General features: G+C 31.9%; 1 protein-coding gene and 1 long non-coding RNA gene across 2 annotated transcripts in view; one reads left to right on the forward strand and one right to left on the reverse strand.

The window, feature by feature from the left end:
- The window catches only part of LOC124536528 (putative uncharacterized protein DDB_G0282133), a 70,760-nt gene that overhangs the window by 34,793 nt on the left and 8,059 nt on the right, over positions 1 to 27,908 (forward strand). Inside the window, exon 3 of the mRNA XM_047113090.1 lies at positions 18,157 to 18,522. Coding sequence (XP_046969046.1) covers positions 18,179 to 18,522 — 344 coding nt within the window. The 5' untranslated portion in view covers positions 18,157 to 18,178. The remainder of the gene's footprint in view (positions 1 to 18,156; positions 18,523 to 27,908) is intronic.
- On the reverse strand, positions 1,725 to 27,620 carry LOC124536584. The gene is made up of 3 exons (XR_006966893.1): positions 27,529 to 27,620; positions 22,476 to 22,554; positions 1,725 to 1,812 (listed from the first exon to the last, which is right to left on the reverse strand). It is a non-coding gene; the product is annotated as an uncharacterized LOC124536584 (long non-coding RNA).

The following is a 27,908-nucleotide window of genomic DNA, read 5'->3' on the forward strand; positions in this document are numbered from 1 at the left end:
TATTAAAGAGGAAAACATATCGTAAAACGTTTGCCACTCTTCATAGTTACCCCCAAAAGTAGGTAGTTGTATGCGAGGTAGTTTAACATCACTGCAATTTTCTTTCGCTTTAACAGTAGCTGCTGTGTAAGATAAGTCGGAAACTGGCGGCAAAAACTGTTGCAAGGTTTCTAGTAAACTCGATTTATACTGCATATATAACTCCTCAAATGTCTCATATTTTCCTTCTGTAAAATATGCTTCTTTCTTATTTTTCCCTTTAACAACAATCTCCTTGTGTGTTTCTCTAAAATCTTTAAATAGTTGTTCTAACACCTCTAATCTCGTTTCTAAATACTGACGTTCTTTCTTTCCCAGTCTTCTTAAAATTTCTCTCCGCTTTTACTAAATTGTCGAACAACTCATCTTGTAATGAATAAAGTGCCTCCATAGTAGTAACAAATAAACTCACGCAGTAGTCTCGATAATATTCCGATCGATTACTTGTTTTGCGTAATACTCTCAAGTTCCGCAATAAAGTTTTTAACTTTTATTTTAATCACTCATAAAAATCACTGAATATCACATATATGTACGTAGGAAGCAAATATCGTTGATACTAAAGTTTATTTCTATTTTTTAATTTAAATCAATAACAACTCGTTCACTTATATTGTCTCATAACTAGCACGTCGCAATTTCTGTAAACAAGTCACCGGGCGTCTTCTATAACTCAGTAAAAAAATCTTTTGTTCTCGTGCGGCGGCCGGAGATAATAACCATTAAACACTATCCGGATCGATTATGGACCAAATGTTTATGATATTGGGTTTAATTTTGTTTGATCGGTGATTTTTTAAATAAAAGGACGTGTAGCTTGTACGCAGGTTTATTTGAAACTAAAGAAAACATTAATAATAAGTGGACTGTAAACATGTATGTAATCTGTTTGAACAATAAGAAATGTTTTATCGATCACATGTATAAACCCATAAAGGCACAAATACACGATAGAATTAAACACACTTTTCTAAAAATCAAGTCATAATTGCCCGCGTCAATATCTCTTTGTTTGGACTGGATTAAAATAGTCTCATGCGCTTTTAATTTTGTCTAAACGAAGGTCGTTCGTGACAAGACTGTCGCAGTTCATTGTCAAGTAAAAGTCGCTCAGCGTGCTTACGTAAATGTAGCCAACTAATTGACTAATCGAAAGCAAGACTCGCATCCATTACGGTTCGTTATTTATAAGATATATATCTAAGATTGATTGTGAAACACTTTCATTTACAACGATTGCTTCTATATCGCGTCGCATGCAATGTTAGACCGGAATCACATCTCATCATACGTATTACATTTTAATATCAAAGACGATTTATTTCAATTTACTTGAAATGAAAGAAATGGATCAGTGTTTAGAAAACGAAGATTGTGAGTCTCTCAGGAAAACGCTTCTGAATTTACAAGTGCTTATCCTTATTAATCATGTTATACTTAGGGTAAAGAGTGTCTTGGAATAAGCTTCTAACTTCAATAAAGATTGTCTTACCTCAGCAGTAACATTCAGCCTGTATGTGGAATGACTGCGGTCTGTCTTAACGTTTTTCGTACGAAAGTGCTTCATAAAATTACAGACATAAGCCTCAATTATTCTTATCATTCATCTCAATTATAATTCTCCGTCGACAAGTCATTATCTTCGAAGTCAATTCAATTGTGTCGTTCGAACAGGCGTGACGGCACTGGCGACGAAGCCGCACCCAAATTCTTCTCACTTGTAACTTGCTCGTGGCAGCATAGCTCTGCGCATGCGTGACATGATTTTCATACCTGCATAGATATTACCACCAGATATTACCTACGGCTATTAATTAAGCTCGTAATTTAAATGTATTAAAATATCTGGTAAATAATTACATAAAAAAATAGTGTCAAATTATTTGTGAAGAAATTGTTTACAGCCTTGTTTCTTGACCCATCGAACCTTGTTACTTGACATCGGCACTGCAAGAAATATACATCTGCAATAAGTAAACGACTATTTCCTCCTTCAATGCTAAGTATGGATCTAAGTTATAACATCCTTCGTAATGCAATACGAAAATTCATATTGCAGAATAAAATGCAGGCACATTAAAATTACATGATTTGATATAACATTTATACTAATGCATATTATAGATGTGAGTTTTACTCTTTTACGATCAAAACATAAACCAGGTATTTGATTAAATTCGCTGTTTAGAAAGCTTGAAAGTCCAAAAATTAATAATATATCAAGAATGAATTACGTATATTACTAATTTGTTGGAAAACTATGGAGTGTTTAGATTCGGTAATTATTATAAATTCAAATCAATCTTGTAAAACGCTTGATCGAATATCGAAGTGCTCGCAAGAATTTACTTAAATAATAAGAATATATTTAATTTTACATTGGCAAAATGAAAAATAATATCAGATCAATGTCACAAGTCCAGGGTTATATAAAAATATAAATATAAATTCGATAAAAGAACAGTGTTTAAACAGAGCACTCATCTCTTGTTATTCAATATTATGTAGCAAAAAAATTATCCTCACAAACAATACGGTTCTGCATAAACGCGGATATACATTATAAATAAGCCTACGAATATAATATCGTAAAACCTTAATCACTTCACAGCGCGTGATCAATGTTACCAATAAGGTTACGGACCGGTTGCATTCAATCCATTGCAAGAACTACGACAGTCTTTGTTACCGGCCTTGCGATCTGAAAGCATAACTTCCGACCGTAGTTACGGATTAACTAGTTATTGCCCGCGGATTCGTTCTCCTATTGGATTGTTCTATATAAAAGTGAAAAAGTAAAGTTACAGTCTGTAAATTTCCCACTGCTAGGCTAAGGCCTCCTCTTCTCCATTAAGGAGAGGGTTTGGAACATATTCCACTATGCTGTTCCAATGCGGGTTGGTGGAATGCACATGTGGCAGAATTTCGTTGAAATTAGACACATGTAGGTTTCCTCACGATGTTTTCCTTCACCGCCGAGCACGAGATGCATTATAAACAAAAATTACACATATATATAGTGGTGCTTGCCTAGGTTTGAATCCGGAATCATCGATTGAGATGCACGCGTTCTAACCACTGTATCCTCTCAAATAGCCATCTCAGCTCTTTATTCTATATCCTGGGGTCCAAGCTTGCGTCATATAAAATTTCATCATTTCTTACAATGGTTTAAAAATCCGACAGAATGTATTTTGCATTATAATAATATTAAGCCTTGATAATATAACGACGGAGAACACGTCATCTTAACCGGCTGAAGTTAAAATTCGCATCAAAATATTCCATGTCAATTAGAAGACTCGTCCGCAAGTATTTTAACGCTATTTATAGATAATATAAAAAGCAAAGAACAGAAATAGAGACCGTCTCAAACACGAGAGTTCCATCGTAATTAATTATGACTTTATACTGAAAGCGTCTATGTTTAAAACCTGCCATGTATTTTTTTAGGAGACACGAGTAAAACAATAACATGGTATTATTATACGATCATAAATTAAATCTACTTTCATTTCAATATTTAGGAAGTAGTGTGTGACACTTTTCTCTGGCCACCTTTTCAAATTTAAGCACCATTTCCTAAATTTAATGATTTTAGGAGACGGATATAAAAGTTGCATTTCTATCGATCGTTTCTAATTGAAGCAATTCTTTTTTTTTCAATCAAGATAAATTTTGCTGTAGTAAAAAGGTTGTATATAAAACGAAGTAGATTTTTGTTATCTTTTCATCTCTTCGTAACATTGCGAACTCGGACCGCTTTTAATTATTACTGTTGGCAAGACCATTACAAAAACAAATGTAAGAATTCATCAGTACGTTCTCTTTGCATTGCATTAAATTAAAAAAAAAAAAACTAGCCAGTGTTTGTTCCAGTGCCACTGTCTTTGGCCTCCTCTCTGTTTGAGGAGCAGGCTGGAGTTGCCAAAACTATTTCAATACTCATGTCAAATAATTATCAGATACTTAGTTTTCCTCACGATCCTTTTTTTTCAGCTGAACACGAAATGAATTAGAAATACAAATAGACTTAAACATGAAAATTAACCTCTTTAGTTTTAGGTCACGTGTTTAGGTAAACGACTTGACCATCTCGATTCTCCTGTTTCTCCATAACAATGAAAAACTTTTCAAAGTAATAAGTAAATAATAAGTCATTTATTATAACCAAACCACCAATTAGATAAACTATTAATAGTAGAACGCAGAAAAAAACGCTATAATAATCATCTATAAAAACCACTGACGCAGTCTATTAAATAGATACATAATTTTTTCTTAAAGTTTCCCGACTTCTTAAAATTCGCTCATCTTCATTACGGAGCGTGTGAAAAATTCCAACTCAGACATAATAGTGTCTAAGCATCTAGAATAAGAAACGAGTTACGGAAAACAGCTAGAACAATGTAAACCAGTTGTAATTGAAACAAGAGTTAGCTATTAAACCGGACTCGTAACGTCACTTAAATAGCAAGTTAATTAGTGTTACGGAATCCTGGACAACTCGGATCACATATAACGGGCAGAGAGGCTGTTAAATCAATTGTTATTTACATAGTAACAGCCCGCAAATTTCCCACTGCTGGCCCTCCTCTCCCTTTGAAGAAAAGATTAGGAACATATTGGACACTGCTCCGGTGCGGGTTGGTGTTATATGTGGCAGAATTTCGTTGAAATAAGACATGTGCAGGTTTCCTCACGATGTATTCCTTCACCGCCGAGATCGAGATTAATTATAAACACAAATTGAGCATATGAAAATTTAGTGGTGCTTTTAAGAGTTTGAAACCGCGATCGATTAATATGATTATCAAAATCATTTGTTATGAAACAAATATTAGATAAAACAATGATATGTAATGATAAAAATGAAAGCAACTAAACCGAATTCAAATTCAAAATCGAATGAAGCAGTAGACAAAATAAAGCTTTTTTTTTAATTCGCCAAAAATACTGTCTTTTAACACAAATTGACAGTCGCTATTTATTCAACGTATTGTGTTATAAATTACAAAAGAGTTTAATTTTATGGACGTTGCTTTCAATCACGGCGGATGAATAGTAGTATAATCTGTAATAGTTTATGTTATATGTATATTTTTTGTTTGTTGTTTATTAGGCCCTTGTATTTCGCGAAATAAAATGTTTGCAGGATTTTCAGTACAATTGCTATTAATAATATTTTTTCTATTATATTTTAATGTATGCCTAAGTAAGCTAAAGTAGACCATTTGACTTACAAATTAAGTTTCAAAATCATAACAACAATATACGATCACATACTACTATTTACTTCTAAATAATTAAAAATATAATTAAAAATAAGCATTTGAATATAAGTTTGTAAATGTAAAAAATGGCTACATTATAAACATAATTCAGCAAGCGTCTTAAATTATACGTTACTAACTAAAGTACAGTAGTGGCGAATATGCTCCCACGCGACTTGGTTCATTTACCTCCAATACCAAGTAGCTGGTCACTGACCATTATACAGTTACACACCAAACTTACTTCAGCTGATGTAAGGGCCGTTACAAATAGGGAAGCTATACATACAAAGATTTTATTTTGTAACGGTATTTGTGATGTCGCGATTCAAGTTATAATTAGGAATATTAAATAAATATCCTTTTATGATATGAAATTATATTTATTGTAAAATATATTTTATACATTTTTATCACTGAATAAGAACGTAATATTTCTATTTTCTAACGGAAAAGAACTACTAAAACAATTTATATAAAACCTCTAAGGTTTTTTTATGAAGGATTTAGTGATAAATATTATTATTTGAAAGAAAAGCGTGAATTTGATATCATGTATATAGAAACGTATAAATAAAAATAAATGATTTTTAATTAAATTTAGATATTTAAATTATGCAACTTGTACGTAAGAATACGAATATGGTAAACTTGTTTGCAAGATTCTTTGCACTTAGGCGTAATGGTGATCGTAATGTCGATAATCAATCTTCATTACACCAGCTATTACATATAGGTAATGTTTTTGAACCAAATTAGTGTGGTACCGTTGTATGTGATCAGATCACGCTATGTCACAAAAAATTTACCAAGAAAGCTTAATAAGTACCCAATCATTTGCTTCGCTTTTTTTTTCAAGCTTTTTTTTCCAAAAGGATTTAAATGCAACTATTGACCCGACCCGGCTTCGCACGCGGACAATGCTGATACTAAGTATAATATATAATGTCTAAATAGTTAGTAGTTTTTACTATATTCTCTACATATTATATACAAAACCTTCCTCTCGAATCACTGTCTATTAAAAAAAACTGCATCAAAATCCGTTTCGTCATTTAAAAGCATATAGAGCAACAGACAGCGGTTTTATACTATATAATGATAATGATAATAACGATGATAACAAATAAAGTAAGTAATAGAGATTGTTTTGATACATCTAGTCTAAAATTATTTTTGTATCAAAAATCTTTGACGAAAAACGTTTGAGTAATTCTTAATCAAAGTCGGAACGAGGTCGTTTAGTGTCACGACACTTGTTATGTGAGGGCGAAAGTTGCTTAACTTTGAACACTTAACACACTGCAACTTGAATACAAAGCCATAACTTTGTCAAAATTTCCAAGTAACAATATTACCTATAAAATTAATTTAACATTGAAATTTGATGAAAACAAAAGTAAAAATGAAAATGTCGAAATAAATACATATATCCGGTTTTAAATGGACCATTAAATGCGTGTATTTAATTTAGGATCCAATGATATCCCTTAATTTAGCAAAATAATTAATACAATTTCTGGTAATTTCAAGTTATCGTGTAATAGAACAAAATTGCATTAAACATCCGGCTTATCTAATTGGATTGAAATTTATTTACACGTGAGTAATGCACAAAACTTTCAATGTTTCGTATCACGAAACGTATTCAAGGTAAGGCTCGTTAAGAGAGAGGCTGTAAGCGAATACACATTCCACATGAGTTAAGATTAAAAGCACCCGCGTATATTGTTAGGACTTAATTTATTCCTCCATAACCGATTTGTATACTTTCAAGTAACATATTTTCTTCGTTAGAATATTAAATACTAGTTGTTGCCCGTGGATTCGCTCGCATTTATGGGCGGTTGATTGTTATGTGTCAGGCAAAAAAGCAGCCTGTCTTGGAGTAGATGTAGGATGTCTTCTTTCCTTGGAGTTAAATTTTTCTTCTTCTTCACACCAAATTTCATTTCAATACGGTTCATTGGTTTGGTCGTGAAAGACCGACAGACAGACAGAACTACTTTCACATTCATAATATTATATATAACAAACAAACCAAACAAAGTATAAGTAGATAGCAAACCTCTTTTCTGAAATCAATCAATGTATGATACCGTGTAAATGTACCCTAAATAACTTTTCCAAGTTGCACTTGTATACAAATATTATTAATTAATAAAACTAAGGCATATATGGTTAATGATCACACTTAATATAAAGTGTTTTATTAATTAATGAAGGTTGGAATTTTGATTGGCAACGCACGCTGAGTGGGTTTCATTGCTATTCATAATGTTCAAACAATCAAGCATTACTCCCACGTTTATATTAAGGTTCAGTGTAATGTAAGAATACAATTGCATATTTTGATAATGTGTGATGTAAAATCTATAATAATACTCTTACTTATTAACCAGACGAGAAATTTAAGGGAATTCTTGCTAACTAAATCTTACCATACATACGAGTACATTATTGCTGATTATTTAAAAGTAATGTTGCTAATGTATTGTCATATATTATGGGGTACTAGTTTATAAATATGTTCATCTTAGGTTTAAATATTGAATCCCCGTTTGGCTGATAGCTGTCCTGGAGTGTGGTCTTGTTAATCTGTAATAGTAAGGTCGTAGTCGTGCACTAGTTTTCGCACGCACTTGTACACAATAACTCTTTCGCAGTTAACTAATCTGTGTCTATTATTGTTAAGAATGGACGAACTGAAAAGAGTTTTTACTCCATCCTACCTCTGTTATATAAAAAAAACTGGATAGTGTTATTTTTATAAATATAAATACTTTTTTCTTTATAAAGATATAGTTTTTATTATTGTTGCTTGGTTGTAGAGTAGTCGTTGTAGAACCTTTAAAACTAGTCAGCATTTGCAATTGTATTCAGATCGGGTGACGTGTCGCAAGTAGTCATGATCAGAATTACCTAATATTGCCCACTGACTGCAACGCTCCGCTCTGAATCTTTGATCACTCATTTGGCTATTAGTATTTTGTACGATGTCTTAAACGAGGTCCATGCAAATCTGTACCTTACGGCCTTGAGGATACACCCATTGAATTACAATTATTGAGTACAAGGGCTTGAAATGTAGCTGTTTTGAGTATATAACCTTATGCATACAGAACATTTTAAGAAATGGCTTGTGAGTAAAATTTTAATTATATTTGAAACGACACTTTTAAAGGTTTTGTTTTTTGTTCTTAAATCAAATTTTATTTAAGCTATTGAACTAATATATAACTATATTTTGATCAATGAAAGGGGCTTCCCCGCTACATCAAAATTTGCCGCATATAAGACGACGAGCGCGTTATATTTGCCTATTCATAGATTTTGTTTAATAAACAAATAATAGACACCGTATATTATTTATAGAGTCGAGATAGCTCAGTGTTAAAACATAACCGAAGATAGTGAATTCAAACCAGAGCAAACACGACTGAATTTTCATGAACCTAATTTGCATTTGTAATAAATCGGGTGCTAAGCGACGAAGGGAAATATCGTGAAAATGTACCATGTTTGCATCCCTAAACCCATTGGAGATTCCAACAAGCAATCTTCAATGAACGAATAGAACGCTTCTAAAACTTCTCCTTAAAGAAGAAAGGAAGCTTTAGGAGTTTTCGAGCTGGGGAACATTTAGAGGCAGTTACTTTTTACATATAATAACGCATTATTATTATAGCTCAGCTAAATCCTGTTATAAAATATATATAATGTGAAATAAATGTACAGAATATTAGTATGCATAACACGAGCTTAGCAGAAAAACCTTTCGGACGAAATTGAGACAAAGTGTTGATATAACGCGTCGATTTCCTTCCTTAATTAGTTACATATTCCGTATATCACTCAACTATTTTCCTGATACCTTGACGTGTAACTTGATTACCTCATTTTACGTTTCTGTGGTATTACAAACTTGAAATCGCATTTTAAAGACCTTTTATAAGATATGTGTCCTTTGACTGTGTGAGCTACCACCTATTCGTAATTTAAATTCGACCAACCGACAGGAATCTCAGTGATTCCTTATTCCCACTATTTAAAGAACAATTGAATAGTTGTCGCTCACGCCTTCACTTGCGTTTTTGTGGTTGGTTATCATGTGAGGAAAGAAGCCTGTGTCCTTTCTTTTAGTTCAAGTTTGCTATAAACCAAATTTCATCAAATTCTGTTCATTTCTTCGCTCGTGAAAGAGCGACAGACAGACAGAGTTACTTCCACATTTATAATATTAGTGTATATATAATGTTAGAGTTATTTTTTTACACATTGTATAACTATAATTTATTGGAATAATTTAGTTAAGAATATGTCGATTGACTATTAAAGAATATGTTGTAATGTAATATTTTAATTTTTCGCAATTAATACTGGCCGAATGTCTGATACTGGCCAGTAAGAAAGAGAATGTCAAGAAATCGAATGCGGCGGCAATGTTTGGTGGTATTTATATTATTAATTTGGAAATAATGAGAATGAGAGGCGAAAATAGTGCTAATAAATGAATCTGGAAGAATATCGTTGTTTATACTCGTGACCATGCTAAAAATAATATTATATTTGAGCAAATTTATAATAATAATGAACCTTTAGTAACGTTAGTGAAATGTCAGGACAGGTAAATTTATGTTTGAAAGAACCAAAGTATGATAAGTTAGCCTTGTTATACCGTGCAAGTACGGCCATTAATCAATAATCCTACACGACTGGAGACAGGTCAGGCGCAGGAACTATGAATTGCTACTAGGGCTACTGCAGACAAGCGGCTTACAGGAACGGCTACTGAGGAATTCTTGACAAAACTGACTTGTATAAATGGCCCGGCTATTCAACCCTGCGACCTCACAATCCCGATTGAACTATACGATTAAGCGTAAACGCTTTCTAGGACAGTAAACGCCTACAGATGTCGTAACAATCGCTTACCTATTGTGTCTATTACACCGCCCCTCAAAGTGTTAACAAGGAAACTATTGGATACTTTAACAAATTTTTTGATATTTCGTTTGAATAAAGTAAATTGAGAGGTGAATAACAAAATAATTTAAGTTTACTATTATCAAAACACATACTATTACAAAAACATATATATATTATACGAGTATACGAATTTGTTTTATTTTAATCGGGATTTTTTTAATTAAACAAACCGTCCACTCACAGGTTGTTTAAATACACAGCGGTTTAAATTAAACTTGTCAAAACTGTTCGACAAAAAATCTATAGATGCAAAGGGTTTAGTTAACCCAAAAAGGAATTTAGGTACCTTTTTAAGTTTAAGTACCAAAGGTAATTTACATTTGACACACTAATATTTATATTAAAATACTCGTACCTGTCGTATAACCTTTTTGAGAATATTACACTTTATAATTTAATATTGTTTTTACGTGTTAATTTAATAATAACAACCTATATAGGGTTTTTTTATGTAGCCGACGTTTCTTTAGTATTTTTTTAATGACGAAGTATGCAGTCATTTTTTTTTCCATTTTCCTCTATTTATTAAATAAAGAGTGGTTCACATTTCGAACAATAACTTAGCTTAGTATATTTACAAGATAGCAATGTATTACAAACTTTAATACGAACGAAATAAATGTGAAAATACTGTCACATGAGCCAATGAATTTAGTAAACAATTATTATCGTGATGTCATCTTTATAATGACACACCCGGATCACCGATTCATATTCGAAACTTTAAAAAAACAGAGAACATCTTAAGTTATGGTTGCTTTTTTATTTTTAGTATTTCTTGCTAAACTGTGTTTCGTACAAGTATGAAATTTATATTAAACTTTATCTGGTTTATCTTCCGTACATAATAGTACAATTAATATACAATAAATGATTACAAAAACTTCATTGTACGGCCAATAATTAATGAATAAAAATCGACATAAATATAGATTTTTGTTCAAGAGTTTAAGCAAAGGTTATTGGATGCCTAATGTTAGAGCATATTTTTCATTGTCTCTAATTAATTGAAATCCATTATAATTTTCTTCCATTTTGACGTGTCGGTAACGAGTTTTGACTGCAATTCTTAAGATTACATAACAGTTCTTAAGACGGATAACGTTCCGGTGTAATATCCGCGTTAAAACTATTAAATTTTAATGAAATCTTCGCCGTCTCGGAAGGCCAGACGTTCAATACCTTGATAAGATCATTGTTGAAATATAACAATGAATAATATTAATAAATTAAATGAATTTTAAAAATTTATTTAACCTATTCCAAAAACTATAGAAGTAAATATAAATGAACACAATTTTCGCCTTAAATTGACATAATATTAATATGGATGGTATTTATTGTGGAATCTTGAAAATTAGGTTTGTAAATATGAAAAAAATTAAGTTGTTAGCAATCAGAACTTACATGACTTTTTCTAAAGATATATTGACAGAAACCATGATTAATAATAAACTTAATTAAAATATTCTATAATTTTATAAATAGTAATAGAAATAAATGATAATTGTATTGTTAAAAATTTAATCAATGAGTTGTGTTTTGTTACCGCTAAAACAAAAAAGTCATTTATAAAAGAATCGCAAAACTTGAATATAAGAATAATTTAATATAATTATTGAACTAAAACACAATGAAAAACATAAAAAATGAAACAAACTGTTTTATTTTCATTTTTGAATTAACCTAAAAGTAGAACTTTTAATATAAACACGGATGTTATTGAAAATCTTTAAGACAATAATTATAGCTTTAACTAAATTAAACACAGGTCTTAATACTCCAATAAACAACTAGTAGGCATGGAATAACTTTGGAGATTATTCCAGCGTCCTACTGCAGTGCAGTTTGTAGGGTATATATGTTAGAAATTCATCTGACACTTACAAGTTTCATCTAGATTTTACCGTTAAGCACAAGACGAATAAAGTTTATGAATCATGTTGTAAAACAATCCTTTACCCAATCTATCCGCTGGGCCATCTCGCCTCTGATAACAGATATTCTCTTGAATTTACGAGTCAAGACGTTGTCGTGACTCACATGGCCTGAAGCTTACTTTCACATGTGCAGATTAGACGCGGGCGTGAACACATCTTTGCAAATGAGCGTTAAGAATTCGTAATCTATCCCCACACTAATGTACCACAGCCTTACAGTAAATACCGTTTGGAGGTATAAAAGAAGGCCACATACATATCTTCTTTAATTTAAAGTCTATAACCTGAATTTAATTTCTGGGACAGTAATGGCGTCATAAGAATAACTTATATCTCTAGTGTACTGCCCTTCATTAAGATATCAAAGCTACAGAAAATGGAGAAAAGGTTCAATATATTCAGTTAATGATAGATATAAATAAATTGGTATTCAAATCGACCGCCTGATAGTAAGTGATCACCAACGCTCATTACTGCTCATAGTCATTGGTGATATAAGTTAAGAATGTTAACCATTCCTTACATCAAGAATTTGCGACGAACCTCATTCACTAAGATGTTATGTCCCTTGTGTCTATAGTTACACTAACTCTTCGAATTATTTATATTTAACGACAAAATATCTATGATGTGGTTTGTACCTACCAAGGACATGACTCCAGACGAAGGAACTTTTCAACAATCAACAGCGTAGACAGGCATGTTGTATATAAAACCTCAGTATTAAAAATAATATTTAATATTGCAATGATTAAAACGTCTATGTCAAAGGTATTATTTTATAAAAACAAGCATAAAACTTATACCTTAACTGTGAGGTCTATTTACAAAGGTTTTGCACCAGCTCGCAGCAAAAACTTAAATCTAATGCTAGCGTAAAATGCAGTTAGTCTAGTATGCGACCAGTACGGCAAGCCTTTCACGACTAGATGTCTGACATTCCTTCCCTAAAGAATATTATCAATACGCCACAGCCGAGGGATCGCATCGTCGAGTTGTCATTTGTTTTCTGTTATTTAGTATTTTTAGAACAATCTATTTCTTTGAATGGCGGTGACAATTCTGCTTGTATAATATACTTTTAGCATGAAGTCATTCTTGTTGAAAATATTTTATACAGCGTGTTCACAAAAATATTTATAACAGATAAATGTAAGTAGTCTGCAATTACATTGTTAATTCGTTATACGTATAATATAATAGCTATTAAATTAATTTCAACATTATTAATTTATAATGGATAGTACGTAAGAAAATTACAAAGAACATTAAATACTATTAAGAGATATCGAAGATTATTGTCGTTAAAAATCCTAAATATACGAATATGTTTGTAGTGAAATGTATGCCCCTGTATAAAACAATAACAATTATTGTTTACGTGATTGTTGTCTTCGTCGTCCGACTGCGCTGTGCGCGGTCGATACTCCGAGCGAAACCATTGCCTCACGTTAAAAAATAAAAAAATGTCAAATCGGGCGTCCTTATCTAAACGGTAGAATGTGAGTGAACAAAATGCCAGGTGGCGGGAATTTAGTAAGGTGCGAAAGGTATAGGAAGACGCCTCGGACACCAAGGTCAGCGCGTGCGCGTTACTACTATGCTAGATCCATGGTGGAGACACCGAATACGCGGAAACCTAGCACACCGAGGTCAAGGTTAGACATGACAACCATCATCTTTCCTTGTATATATAATTTTCACTTAATTATTGAAAAAAAAAAAAAAAAAACATATTAATCTTAAAAATATGGCAACAATTTGTTTCATTAAATACCTAATTCATCTAATGGAATTATTTCAAGCTTACTTTTTATGAATCAAGAAAAATTGAAAAATGATCAATAAAATGAAGCATTCACCGATATTCAATGGATAAATTCGTGCTACTTTAATCGCGAGCGTTTATCATAGAACAAATAAACGAACGCTTCATTGAGAAGCGTATCGGTCCGGAAACGAATTAATGGGCTTCAGTCGCCTCAATAAGAACCTCACATCACCTGCCCCAGAAGGACAACTGGCCGACAGTTGTTTTGCTTTGTATAAATCAATTATTATTTCTCTATTTCTTATCTGTTTCGCTAAGACTTGCAACCGCAATTGAGGTTGCATTACTTTGTTTTGTGTTTACTTGCTGGTCGGAATCTAGATTTATCAACAGCTGAGTAATTTCAGCTCTAGAGTGGAAAATTTGAATACTGGCACATTCCATACAAATATTAAGATCATATGAAATTGGAAAAGATTTGTGGACATCATTGTACAACACTATTTCGATATCTCCATAAATAAGATTAGTAAAAAATATTTTTAATGCAATCTGCAATGTTTTAATAGGATAAGTAGGTGGAAATGCACTACTGATCTTGGAAACTAATATTTGAAATCCCTTGTGCCTATATTTACACTGGCTTACTCATTTTTCAAAGCGAAACACAACATACAAGTATTACTGTTTGGTGGTAGAATATCTGATGAGCGAGTGATACCTATTACCTACCCAGGCCGACTTGCACAAAGCCCTAGCGCCAAATAATTTATATATTGAATATGATTATTCTCTATATTTTTATAAAATATGAAAAAACCTTATATTAGGTTCTTGGTACTGTGTGTTATATAAAAATTGAACAGCCTATACTTGAAATTGTGTTACGTCGACAATAGTCAAACATATTGCTAGTCCTAACGCCTATTTGTATCGATCGCTCTCAAAACACTCTCACAATTTTTCAATATTTATAAATCTTCTCTGTATCTGAATAATAATGTTTCTTATAACTAATCTCTCGAATTCCTAGACACTAACCTGTTACAGCAATTACTTGATATCCGGTTAGTTATATATTCGAGTATCATTTGAGTATATTGGAAGTAACCGTCAAAGTTATATTGATATTAGTGAACGTAAGGTCGTAAATATTTTCTTACAAACAACAAATTTTAAATTTTATTCATAGATAGTTTTTTTTTATATAGTGACAGAATAAACGGACATGAAAAAACCGTAACCGAAAAATGAATGCATAAATACAGAAAAAGGTATATTATTAAAAAAAAAAAAATTGTATGCAGCTTAAGCTTCCTAAATTTTTAATTTGCATCAGGGTAGTAGACAAAGGCAAAAGTGTGACGTCATACAAAGACAGCATGTGTACCACTGGATTTAGTTGGTCTGGTAAGCGGCGAAGAGTTGTTACATTTAGTTAAGAAATTTCCATCAGGTTAACCTTAAAAATATGTTTTTTTTTCATAAATTTCATTTCATCCATGATTCAATCATGATTATTATTTACTATTAATAAAAAAACCTAAAAAAAATCAAAGTGATTAAACACTGGCAACATTTATCGTAAAAATCATTTTATTATTCTGACTTCCCGCCACGAGTGTAACTTACTACTGCCATTCATTCGGCTTTGTAACACTGCTTGCATGTTGAAAATAGTTTTTTTTGTGCCTGAGTGATTAGTCAATTGAATCCATAAACGATACGCGCTGAATAATAATGTTCTTATATTCGAACAGTATCATATAAATAAATAATAATATAAAAATAAATAAATAATAATAATATAAAATTAAATATGAAGATAAACACTCTTAATTTAAAGATAAAAATACACACTCAATTTAAATCATAATATTTTTTTTCTATACAGATAAAAAAACTTGCTTTTTCATAATTTTATATCGTATATTATTTTTAATTGAAATAAAAGCTTGTAAATGATTAAATAAATTTGATATAATGATACAGATAATTAATCAATAAAACTTTATTAAAATATCCTTGACACTATTACGAATTAAAAAAATGCAATTATTGACAATCGTTCAATAACGACAAATCTTAAAAAAAAAAACTTACAAAAAATTAAGTTGTCAATGCTAAATGTGATTCTCAAACGGCTTTAACTTTGTATTATAAAATATTAATACCTTACAGCTCAATTTTTTTAATTTTTTTTTTCAATGTTAATATGAATTTCTTCCTTTAAACAATTATAGTAAATCTAAGTTAAGAATGACAGGAATCTTTAAAAAAATAGCAGTAAATCCAGACCATAACTTCACATCAAGTAAGAGGTGGTTAGCCTCGCTGCCTTTGTATTGAGACTAAGGACAGCAACACATTACACGCATTTTTACCAGACTACACCGAATAAAACACATATATTCACAAATATCACTGGGTTTCATAATCGTAATTTATTAATTAATCAAATTATTCTGACAGCCATAACGGGTTTTAATTTAATTCATTAATTGATTTACTTGATAACCTAAAATTCAATATGGCTGACAAATGTTAAAAAAATACAATGACATATCTACGTGTTTAAAAAGTAGGATACAGTGTATTAAAAATTTAATTAAATTTTGCAAAGAGCGCAATGTTTAACGTGTAGTAGGTATGTTGAGGTCAACGGACGTCCGTGTTTGAGATAAGTTGACCGACTATCGCCGAATCTTTAATGCGTTTACATGTTGCCGCAGATTTACCTGTTTAACTTAATGGCTATAGTTATTGTCTTGTTTTGCCGAGACAATGTTTTTTTTTTTTATGGTATAGGTTGGCGGACGAGCATATGGGCCACCTGATGGTAAGTGGTCACCATCACCTATAGACAATGACGCTGTGAGAAATATTAACTATTCCTTACATCGTCACTGCGCCACTAACCTTGGAAACTAAGATGTTATGTCCCTTGTGCCTGTAGTTACACTGGCTCACTCACCCTTCAAACCGGAACACAACAATACTGACTACTGTTATTTGGCGGTAGAATAACTGATGAGTGGGTGGTACCTACCCAGACGGGCTCACACAAAGCCCTACCACCAAGTAAAACCAGTAGTCCAAGAACTACGAGTTCTACTCCTGGAAAAACAGTACTTTTAAGTAGATTAAAAATTCAAAAATATATTTAAAAGTACGACAAAAACGAATGACTTTTCTACACCGTTGATTAACTATTTCTCAATATACTTACTTTCATACTAATTTGATATTTCACAAATAATAAACCAGTTTCTATGTTTTTTATTTTTGCTTAATTGCGAAGTAGGTTAAAATATTTAACTGCAATAGATTTTTTGCAATTAAAGAAACAAGACTTAATCTTACGCAAAATTCGCTAATTATTGAGATAATTTACAGCACATATCAAACGTAATAGTTAAAACCAAATGTCTTCAACCTACCGGCAGAAAAAAATAAATGTTTCAACTTTTCTTAAAACTTATGTTTAACGGGCGTTTAATTAAACATTGTGACTTCTTCTTCCTAATGACAAATGACGGAAACAGAAAGAGACAAATCTATATTAACGTTCAGAGCTAAACAATTTCTTAAAAAAATTCGATCCTACTTAGTAACCAAAGGTAATTCCCGGCATACCTAAATGTATGAAATATATGACGTAACGTTTCGGTTTAAGAATAAACAGATTTACAATTCAAATAGAAACAAAACTGACATAAAGCCTCTTTTGTAAGAGATATTGTTCGAGTCCAAAAACTGAAACAGTTTGAGACGTGACCAATGCATTTCGTGCTATGCCATTTGCAATAAGTCGCTCCAGCACTCCAATATTATTATAATAATACCTCAAAAGCATCAGTATTGTTTCCTGCATCAAATTATAAATTTATAGCCGTAATTTTATTTCTAAAGCGATTAGCATTTTCCACTTGGCTGCCACTTCCTAGCCTTATAAATAATATGTATTCACAAATCAAATTGAAGTCGACTGAGAGTCCATTGCCTTCGCGCAAGACAATTCTAATTAACTTATTTCAATTTAAAGTATTGCTTGGCATTACAATTGATACAAAACTTGATCAAACAAAATCAATAACATATATTTGTTGGTTAAATCGACTTTAATTGCCTTTTCTCTTTTCAGATGTCAGTCCGCTCCAAAAATAATGGATAGCCACAGTAGATCGGCGTCCCCGAGGGACCAAATGCGGCCGCAACACCGCCCCCCTTCCCCGCCCTCGTCGCCCGCTGCATTCGACAACCGAGCTTACCAACATGATGAATCGGATCCGAATCACAACGATTCGTTCACTTCCAATGGACCACACCAAAATGGACACAGTAAAGAGCCCAATGGCGACACGAAAACACTAGAAGCAGTTAACTTAGAACTGATAAACCTTACGCCTAAGAATGGATCGAAGAAGAAGGATGTGGAGGTCGACATGAATTCTACAAATCCGTACGACGAATACTTCGTCCCAGTCAACGAACACAGGAAATATATGAGGTTTGTGGCTTTTCAGTTTCTTCATTTTTGTACCTTTGAGAAGACTTATAGAATCAATACCGTAAACTTAAAATTTAAAAAAAATTTGTTCGAAAAAAAATTCAACAAAACATTCCGCGCTTTAAAATATTAGTACACTAAAAATTTGTTAGACAATTCCATAAACGTTAAATAAAAAAATTAGCGCGCGCAATAAAGTTAATAAAAATTAAATTTTTAGTTCGTAAATTTGTATTTATTATTCAAAATTTTGAGTATAGAGTAGCGTTTAATTTCTGAAAGACTTCGTTTACTAATAGCTGCCGAACTATACGACACAACGTTGCAAGTTACATTCGAAAAAGACCCGTTATTTTACTATCGTACTGTAACCAATCACTGTAGTATCGAAGCAAGCCTTTGATCAGCCTGATTTATTTATCTTTTATCGATACCGTTCTAAACGGTATAAATATAATAGAAGGTCTTAGTCATCCTGGTAATTACTGATATGTAGAATAATATTAATCTACAATTAATTAGTTACGACCGTTACTTTTTTTAGGCGTTATAAATGTGTATTTGACTTAAAAACAGTGCTTCTAATTCTTTAAAGTTTTCGAAGTACAAAATAAACGATAGTTTTGTTTTACAGAAAAAATAATTAATAGATCGTGTTCCATTTGTTTATTTAAAAGCGTTCTTCAATTCTTCGGATCTTAATTGTTTTTTTATACTAACCAATAAATGGCAAAAACATTCACGATGTAATCTTTTAAAATAAAAACCGTTTAAATCGGCAAAGATAATATGTATAACAAAAAAAGCTAAATTAAAAATAATTGTAATTTCATTTTGTAATCGACGGTTAAGTTTATTTATTTGTAATGTATCACAGGTAATTCAAAACGAAATCATAATATGCCATAATACGATATCATACTGCAAACCAATATTATTTCCATTTGAATTATTCAATGCAACGGCATTCATTACTATCTAACAAATTGCTTAAAAATACAAACCGTAATAGTATTAACTGAACAATGTAAAATTGAAATAATATCGATAAATTTTCATAGGCAAATTGAAATTCGCGTCAGTCTTTGCAAATCTGGTTTCTCTCGAGAATGTGGTTATAGATGTTACGCAACCGCTCAACAGACTGTGATATTGTATTTATAAAACACTATCGACACGACCAGGCTTCACACGGGTGCAATACTGATGCTAAATAATCTACAGAATTTGTTTATTTACGACATCATATTAGACACTTCTAAAATTATCAGTATTTCTTGACTATATTATCCATGTATTATATACAAAAACTTTCATTTCAAATTACTCTATCATTTAAAAAAACCGCATCAAAATCCATTGCGTAATTTCAAAGATACAAACATACAAAGGAACAGGCTGCAGTAAGCGACTTTGTTTTATACTATGTAATGATTATTGATACGACAATAGATATTAGCAATACGTTAACATTTAATTATTTTAATCTCTCAAAGATCTAACAAAAATCGTTCATATAAACCACTAGTTGCATAACTATTAATCTGAAAACTAAATTAGCTCTCTATTTATCATTATATGTATTACTTTTAAGCTTCCTATTAAATATTACAATCCATAATAAAGTATTACTTGATATTCTTACTTGTGATAAGTTATATACACATTTCACAAATTGATTTTAAAAATAGTGTCAGTTAAATTATCTAAATTTATATCTGAAACCAGTTCGAAGCTTATTAATTACGTTATTACGTATTCAAAACGATACAGTCACAAGCAAACCGCAAGCGACACCAACCTCATCACACGTCCTTGTTCTAATAACGATTATATTAAAAGACCTACAAATGTTATTTAACGTGCGAGCTGACCTTGGCCGGTTAAATAAAGTCAGTTGACACCCGCGAATTGCGTCAAGGAATCCACAAACTCGATGCCTGGCATGAATTATAAATGAGCGTGCTTTCAAACTTTTGCGAATTTTGCTAATTCTTATGTAGAGAAGCGTTCGGAGTTTGAATGTCTCACTTACGGCTCAGAGGCTGTGTATGTTACGTCGTAATATTGCAATCCGTTGCGTTAAAATGTCACAATGTATTAAGTTTGTCAGGCGATATACCAAGCGCAGCTGTAAACAAATCCGACGGTACTAAAACTAGCTATGTGTTATTATTAATATTTAGCTGTACCCCTGTTACAATTGTGTTAAAATTTGATTTCCTCATACGATTATGTAGATGTTTTTTTTCTTTCGACTGCGTGAAATTTGGATCATATGTAATTATGGATCTGTTTCATACAGTTTGTCATATTGATTGACGTTTACGGTCACTGCTCCGCCCCTTATTCATGACGTAAAATAAATCGACTGCATAACTCGAAAAAAAAATGACTTAAAAATGCCATGGTCCTAATTTTATGAATATATTGATAGTTCAAATATTATAATCGCTGCCGTTCAACCGTTTTCTTATCCTGCAAACGCAATGAAAGAACTTTGACCGAGCTACAAGTGGATACTTGATGTTCGGTCAAAGTTAGACTTTCTATTATAAATAATATTTATATAAAATATACTAATAAAAATAATAAAATATAAGTAAATCTGATTTATTCGGTAGTCAAGCGATTGGTTACAGTATAATAGTAAAATAAAGAGTCTCTTTCAAATGGTTGTATTTGTGTTTACTTGGTGGTAGGGCTTTGTGCAAGCCCGCCTGGGTAGGTGCCACCCACACATCATATATTCTAACCCTAAACAACAGTACGCAGTATTGTTGTGTTCCGGTTTGAAGGGTGAGTGGGCCAGTGTAACTACAGGCACAAGGGACAATAGCATCTTAGGTCCCAAGGTTGGTGGCGTATTGACGATGTAAGGAATAGTTAATATTTCTTACAGCGTCATTGTCTATGGGTGATGGTGACCACTTACCATCAGGTGGCCCACATGCTCGTCCGCCAACCTCTGCCATAAAAAAAATGTAACTTGCAACGTAATTGTGTAGTACGAAACGAACTCTGACTAAACCATGAGCGAATACTTTTGGATCAGTCAAAGTTAGATCGGAATATAATTCTGATCGTTTCACAAACGTAAATAATTAGAATTGGCCTTCACTTACGGTTAAGCTCGTCGATTCGTCGTTAAATCTAAATAGAGTTGGAGCCGTATTATTACCGTCTTAAGTTAGTTGTACTGGCCCTTAGCTCGTGCCTGAGATTAAAGCGTTCAATTATACGAACTTGTCAAGATATCCTTATAGAAGTTATAGAAGCAAGTCTTCCATATTATGGGAATCATGTAGATATTTTATATAAAATAGTTTATGTAACTAAGTGATTTTAGTCACTTAATGTATATTTAAATTATAATTTGAAAAAGAAGTCGTGACGTGTCTGCTTGTAAAGTAGATTATTCCATCTACAGTCATAAACAGAACGAACCTTTGAGATTATTCTAAACGCTTATCGAACATTTAACTTGTAATTAGTAGATAAGGACTAATTAAGTTAAAAATACTATTAAAGGATACATTTGTTACTTAACACTAATTGCATGGCCCACTTAAGTTACCGGCTATTATGAAAAGCATTTCGAAGGAAAGTAGATAAGTTATAAGTTGTTACATGATTATATAATATACTACCTGATCATCTGGCTTTACCCGCTTGTATGAAAGACAACATACAACCCCGGTTTTACCCCCTAAGGGGTGGCGTTAAAATCTTATCGTTTATAAATCATTCTTAATGGATAAGTCACTCTATATGAAACCCAACTGCCAAATTTTAAGTTGAGGTTTTATAGTTTCAGACATTTCGTTTTTAATCAGTGAGTATTTCGCTAATATGATCATCATTAATGGCTAACTATAATTCCAGATAGAAATCCTGAAGTACCCCCAAAAAGGTATTGGGGCTTTTTTTAAGATTTGTAAATTTTCACTTACGTGACCCTTCAATGCAAATCAAGCTATTGATCCTGTGTCCTGAAGTCTTTCCATTAGATTTTGTGACAGCCACTGCAATCTGTCAAATTATTAACTCATTAATTTGAGTTAGGAAATTACATCTTTTGAGACATTCAAAAATAAATACATGTAGTTAGTTTATAAAACTAAATACTAAAGATAAGTTGTAATAGGTATCGGAAATGGTGCTTAAAGGTTAAATGCAATATCGTTTTCTAGGAAATATTAAATTACATAACACATCATCATAAGATACGACCGTCGAACTGACGCCTCTGTATTATTTCATCTATTGTATATTTATAACGATCTTATATCCGTTATTTAGTTTAATAGACGTATTTTATTTAAAATTAATGTTTTATCTTTTGACTGGCAATAATGAGACTTCAAACTAATATGACGATTTGATTTTTGTGTTGGTTGATCGTCTTATTTAAGATAAAGGTAGCCGAGGGCCTGAATAATAACATACAAACATAACTGTATCTACAGTAAAATATTAATCAGTTAGAGTATCGATTAACAAATAACAACGAATTTCTTCCTTTTCTTTTATATAAATAGATACGCTTAAATATGTATAACAGCTATTAAGTACAATGTTAGTAATTATGTTAGCGACCAAATATATGAACAGTAGAAATAATTGAGTTATTATTTTAGACATTTTTAAACATTACATTTAGTCGAGGAAACCCATATAAGCACAAACGAAATTCATGTGTATTATTTTTTTTTAGTTAACGTCCTTATATACGTATTTTGGTGCATTTAAAAATAGAACCCAGATTCCGTAAATGGTTTTTCTTTCTTCCATTTGAACAATTCGATCTCAGTAGAAGACAGTTTCATGTGTCACTTGCTATTGTTTTAAAATTCGTCAGAATGTTTTTAAACTGTAAACAGATAAACAGAAATAGCTGTAAACATAATGACTCGATACTAAGGCGAACGACACATCAGGTAGCTGAAGGCTAAACATACAACTATTACAAGTGTATAACGACCGTTTTATAGCTTGTTAAACTAATACAATTAAACTTTAACGGTACCGTGTAAGACAAGTCATATTTCTCGACCTAATTAGTTACAGTACAATTATTAATAGATCGTTCTGGAAAATACTTTTTCGATATGAAAATTTAAATTTATTAACGTGTTAATAATACGATACTCTATAGGGAAGATTTATTGATCTTTCTTGTCAGATGTCAGGACCTATAAGTGTTACACGTAAACCTTTCGGTGCTTCCCTTGCTCAATTAATTGCAGTTATTCCTTTGAAAAAGATCTATATTATCGTGAATATACAAAAGATTGAAGACATACTGTGACGCAATTGAAAATGTATCTCTTAAAAAGCATCGCGAAGACCGTTTTACTCGAGATTGATTATTGAGATTGACAATGTTGTATGAGGGTCGCCTAAATAAGTCTGTTTGAGAAAGCGGTTGCATATTCATAGCAATGGTCAGAAAGAAAACAAAGACAACGACGACCTGAAAGAAATCCAAAACAATGCGACTAGACCACAATGCGGGCGACGCGTTGAAATCTTTACAGAACATTCCGACCTCCTTCAGTTAATCATATAATACTTGTCGGCTCGTCTGCTTGTGGAAAGTAGTTGAAATTGAAATTCTTTGGAATATTAGTGGAATATTTCAAGGCCATATTTGAGTAAAACTTCTATATGTAACATAACACCCTTGGTTGCGTTCGCTCATTTAACAAAACATTTTTAAAAATAAAAGTTCATATTTGCAGTCCATGGTAGGAAAACGGTCGTTGTAAGAAATCGTTCGTGAAATATTCAGCAATACAATGCGATTTTTGTTACAATGTTTTCCTTCATTATAAACCTCTTGTACCCTTTTCCTACCCATGCTAATTCGGAACGGATACTGTAACATAACTAATAGGTACATTTTAAGCAAACTATATTGTGTACTTTACGTGCATCCGAATCTCGGAATAAGTTTGGTTTTGTCAAAAATTATTAGCATTTGTTACAGCACTAATTTTTTTAGGCAGATGTTACCACTAAACATCAGGCCCATTTGCCAATTAACCTAAACTGCTAACTATATATGACATAAAAGTGGTATACTCATCTTATAAATATAAGGATGCAATTTGTCATTTTACCAAATGAAGTTTCTCCATGTAAACCGATAACATCTAAGACGAGCTAATAAACAGGACAGACTATCATTTGATTTAAGATTCAAACGAACAAACACCGTAACTAATGGGTAATGACACTATGGCGGTTAGTGTGACTATCCATTGTGATATTACGCAAGTGAAAACGCGTTTGTATTTGGTCCCATTCATGAATGTCGGATGCGCTTGCTCAATACATCTTCAATAGCGAACGAAGCTTTTGATTGATTTAAAAATAACTGACATGTACATAACATTTATTGTACTGACGTTGTGAGTTTGGTGACACGGAAATATATTTGGAGTCGTCTACAATAATAAAACATCTACGGAATTTGATCACACAAATGTAATTAATAACTTCCATGCAAAGAATGAACAAATAATTAATCTTTTAAAATATATGTAAGATTGATGATAATGTTAAATATTTATTAAATAAAGAAAAGAAAAAAATGATCGATTAGACTAATTATAAGCAAAAAGTCCGGATATTTTCACTTCATATCGTGTCATAAATTGATGATAATTATGAAATCTTCAATCATCAGCCAATTGATCAATTAAAGGTACTCGTCTAAGGAAGGATGCGCTTTAAGCATTAACTAAATTACTTTTATTAAATAGAAACTGACAGAGGAAATTGACCAAATTTAAAAATAGATAACGAACTAACGCAATTAATATCGGTGTGAAGGTCCTCTTCATAATTAACAAAAAATTTAATCGATAGTGTTGCCACACTAGGATCTAATCGATTCATAAAAAGGAATAATCGATTTAAAATGACAATAACAATTATATATTTTTTTATATATAATCTGTGCTCACGACTTTGTGCGCATTTGAATTTAAGAAAAAAGTTATCGTTTAGTTCGCAGCTTTTACTATAACTTATTAATTCTGTATAAGCAGCGCTTGTTGATATTACGTCCTTGGTAAGAAGCAACAGACGTGTGACGTGATTCTATACATAATTTAAAATTAAAGTAGTCTAAGTTAGTTATTACATCAGCTATCTGCTAGTGATCGTCCCGTTAAAATCGGTCCAGTCGTTCCAGATTAAAAGATTCCAATTATGTAGGTTACGGTTTTCCTCGGATCATGAGTTCAATGAACACTGGTAAAATATACTATCATTTAGGAATACATCAATACAGCCGGTCTATATGACCATTGTGGTTCACTGATGTAATCCTAGACGGATCTACAATAAAAATCTAATATTATAAATACCAATAATCTCGTTTATAAATTAGCGCACAGGTAAAAAAAAGTAAAAGTAAAAAGTAAAGTAACAGCCTGTAAATTTCCCACTGCTGAGATAAGGCCTCCTCTTCCATTAAGGAGAGGGCTTGGAACATATTCCACCACGCTGTTCCAATGCGGTTGGTGAAATGCACATGTGGCAGAATTTCCATGAAATTAGACCCATGCAAGTTTCCTCACGATGTTTTCCTTCACCGCCGAGCACGAGATGAATTATAACACAAATTAAGCACATATATAAAGTGGTGCTTGCCTGGGTTTGAACCCGCAATCATCGGTTAAGAACCACTGGGCCATCTCAGCTAGTATATAAAAATATAAATGAAATTGAGTATAAAATGTTATAAATGTATTCATTTTTAAATTATTTTTGTCAGTAAGTTTAAATATTTAATGAAACAAAAATTCGCTTCCTTAGTCCTTATTATTACACATTAGTATACAAGTAGCAAACAGCCACCTACGAAGATCTAAATAGAGGCTCACGTCAAAACACCCGAGGTGTGTTCCAGGCCCTTTGTAAGTAACCGTATGAAAGGGCCGCAGGAACAAAGCGGAGGGCAACGACCTCCGCGCACCATACCTGGTCGCAAACGGACTTATAATAACACAAGTGTTTTCGTAGGGTTTAATATAACTACACTACGAAGTCCTTGCCTGACGATTCATCAAAAAAAAATTTTTAATAGTATTTTTTTTTTAATAGCTTGAGCTAGAGATTTATCTGATCACCCATTTGTGATTCATATCTGTGTAATCTCTTAATAAGACACATAGAATAAAAATTTTTTTTGTATATTTTGTATAATATCACTATTTTATCGAACAGACTACCTACGTACATATATTTGTCATGTCCTTATTTTCGTACAAGAAATAAAATACATATTAGGAATATATTCCTTAAGTAATTAGTAAAATTAAAGTTAATATGAATCTTAAAGATTAATTATAAGTAAATTTCTATTTATCTATAAAACAAGCATAACTAACAGCCTGTAAATATCCCAATGCAACTTTGGCCAGCAATGATAATTTTACAGGCTGAGAAGATTATTTTCTTGTGAGGAAAAGGTTTGGGTTTTACTCCGCCAAGCTACTATAATGCAGATTGGTGACACATTTTATCATTCGACACATGCAACTGTCTTCACGATATTTTACATAACCGTTGATCACTAGATGAATTATAAACACAGATTAAGTACTCAAGTTTAGTTTAGTTTAAGACTAAGATTCACACGTTATTACCATTGGGCCACGGTTTAAAATAAATCCTGTACGTAAGTTATATTTTAAGGAATAAATATTTTGACGCAACTTAGAAAACATGCTTAATATTAAGTGTATGAAAACTCAACGGTATTTCAACAAACAAATCGTATTAAATAACTTAATATTTTATGCAAATAAAAAACCGCTGAAACATATTATTGTTTTTTTTTTTTTTTTTTTTCTATCTGCTTGAAATATTTTTGGTGTAAAATAGTTAGGTTATACATATTGTATAAAAATGTAGCAAGTATCACCAAATGTCGATTTATACCTAAGCTAAGTTTGAATGGAAAATAAGTATTAAAATGATTAGATATACCTTCGATATCCTTAGTTGTTGTGTTCGTTAAACCTCTAAAACGGGTTATAGTATAAAAATATATATAAAAGAAAATTAAAACACCCGTCTGATCGCTCTCGTGTTCATTTTATTGTTTAAAAATGTCTTTTTAACCTCCAAACATTCGTGGCATGTATTTATTTGCTTAGGTGTATTTAATACTATACTCAGCGACATGTATATTCGACAAACATACACAGGCACCTTAGCAAACAGATTGTATGCATTTTGTACCTTAATGCGTTTATATTACAATATATTTTACGCATTCATTATATGCAGCAACTGTAAGTTACGCGACTATTACAACACAAGAAATTTGATACTATACGTAGACAGAAAATTGTGTAAAGACTTAG

The sequence above is a fragment of the Vanessa cardui genome, chromosome 2 (genome assembly GCF_905220365.1).
Source record: "Vanessa cardui chromosome 2, ilVanCard2.1, whole genome shotgun sequence".
Taxonomy (NCBI): domain Eukaryota; kingdom Metazoa; phylum Arthropoda; class Insecta; order Lepidoptera; family Nymphalidae; genus Vanessa; species Vanessa cardui.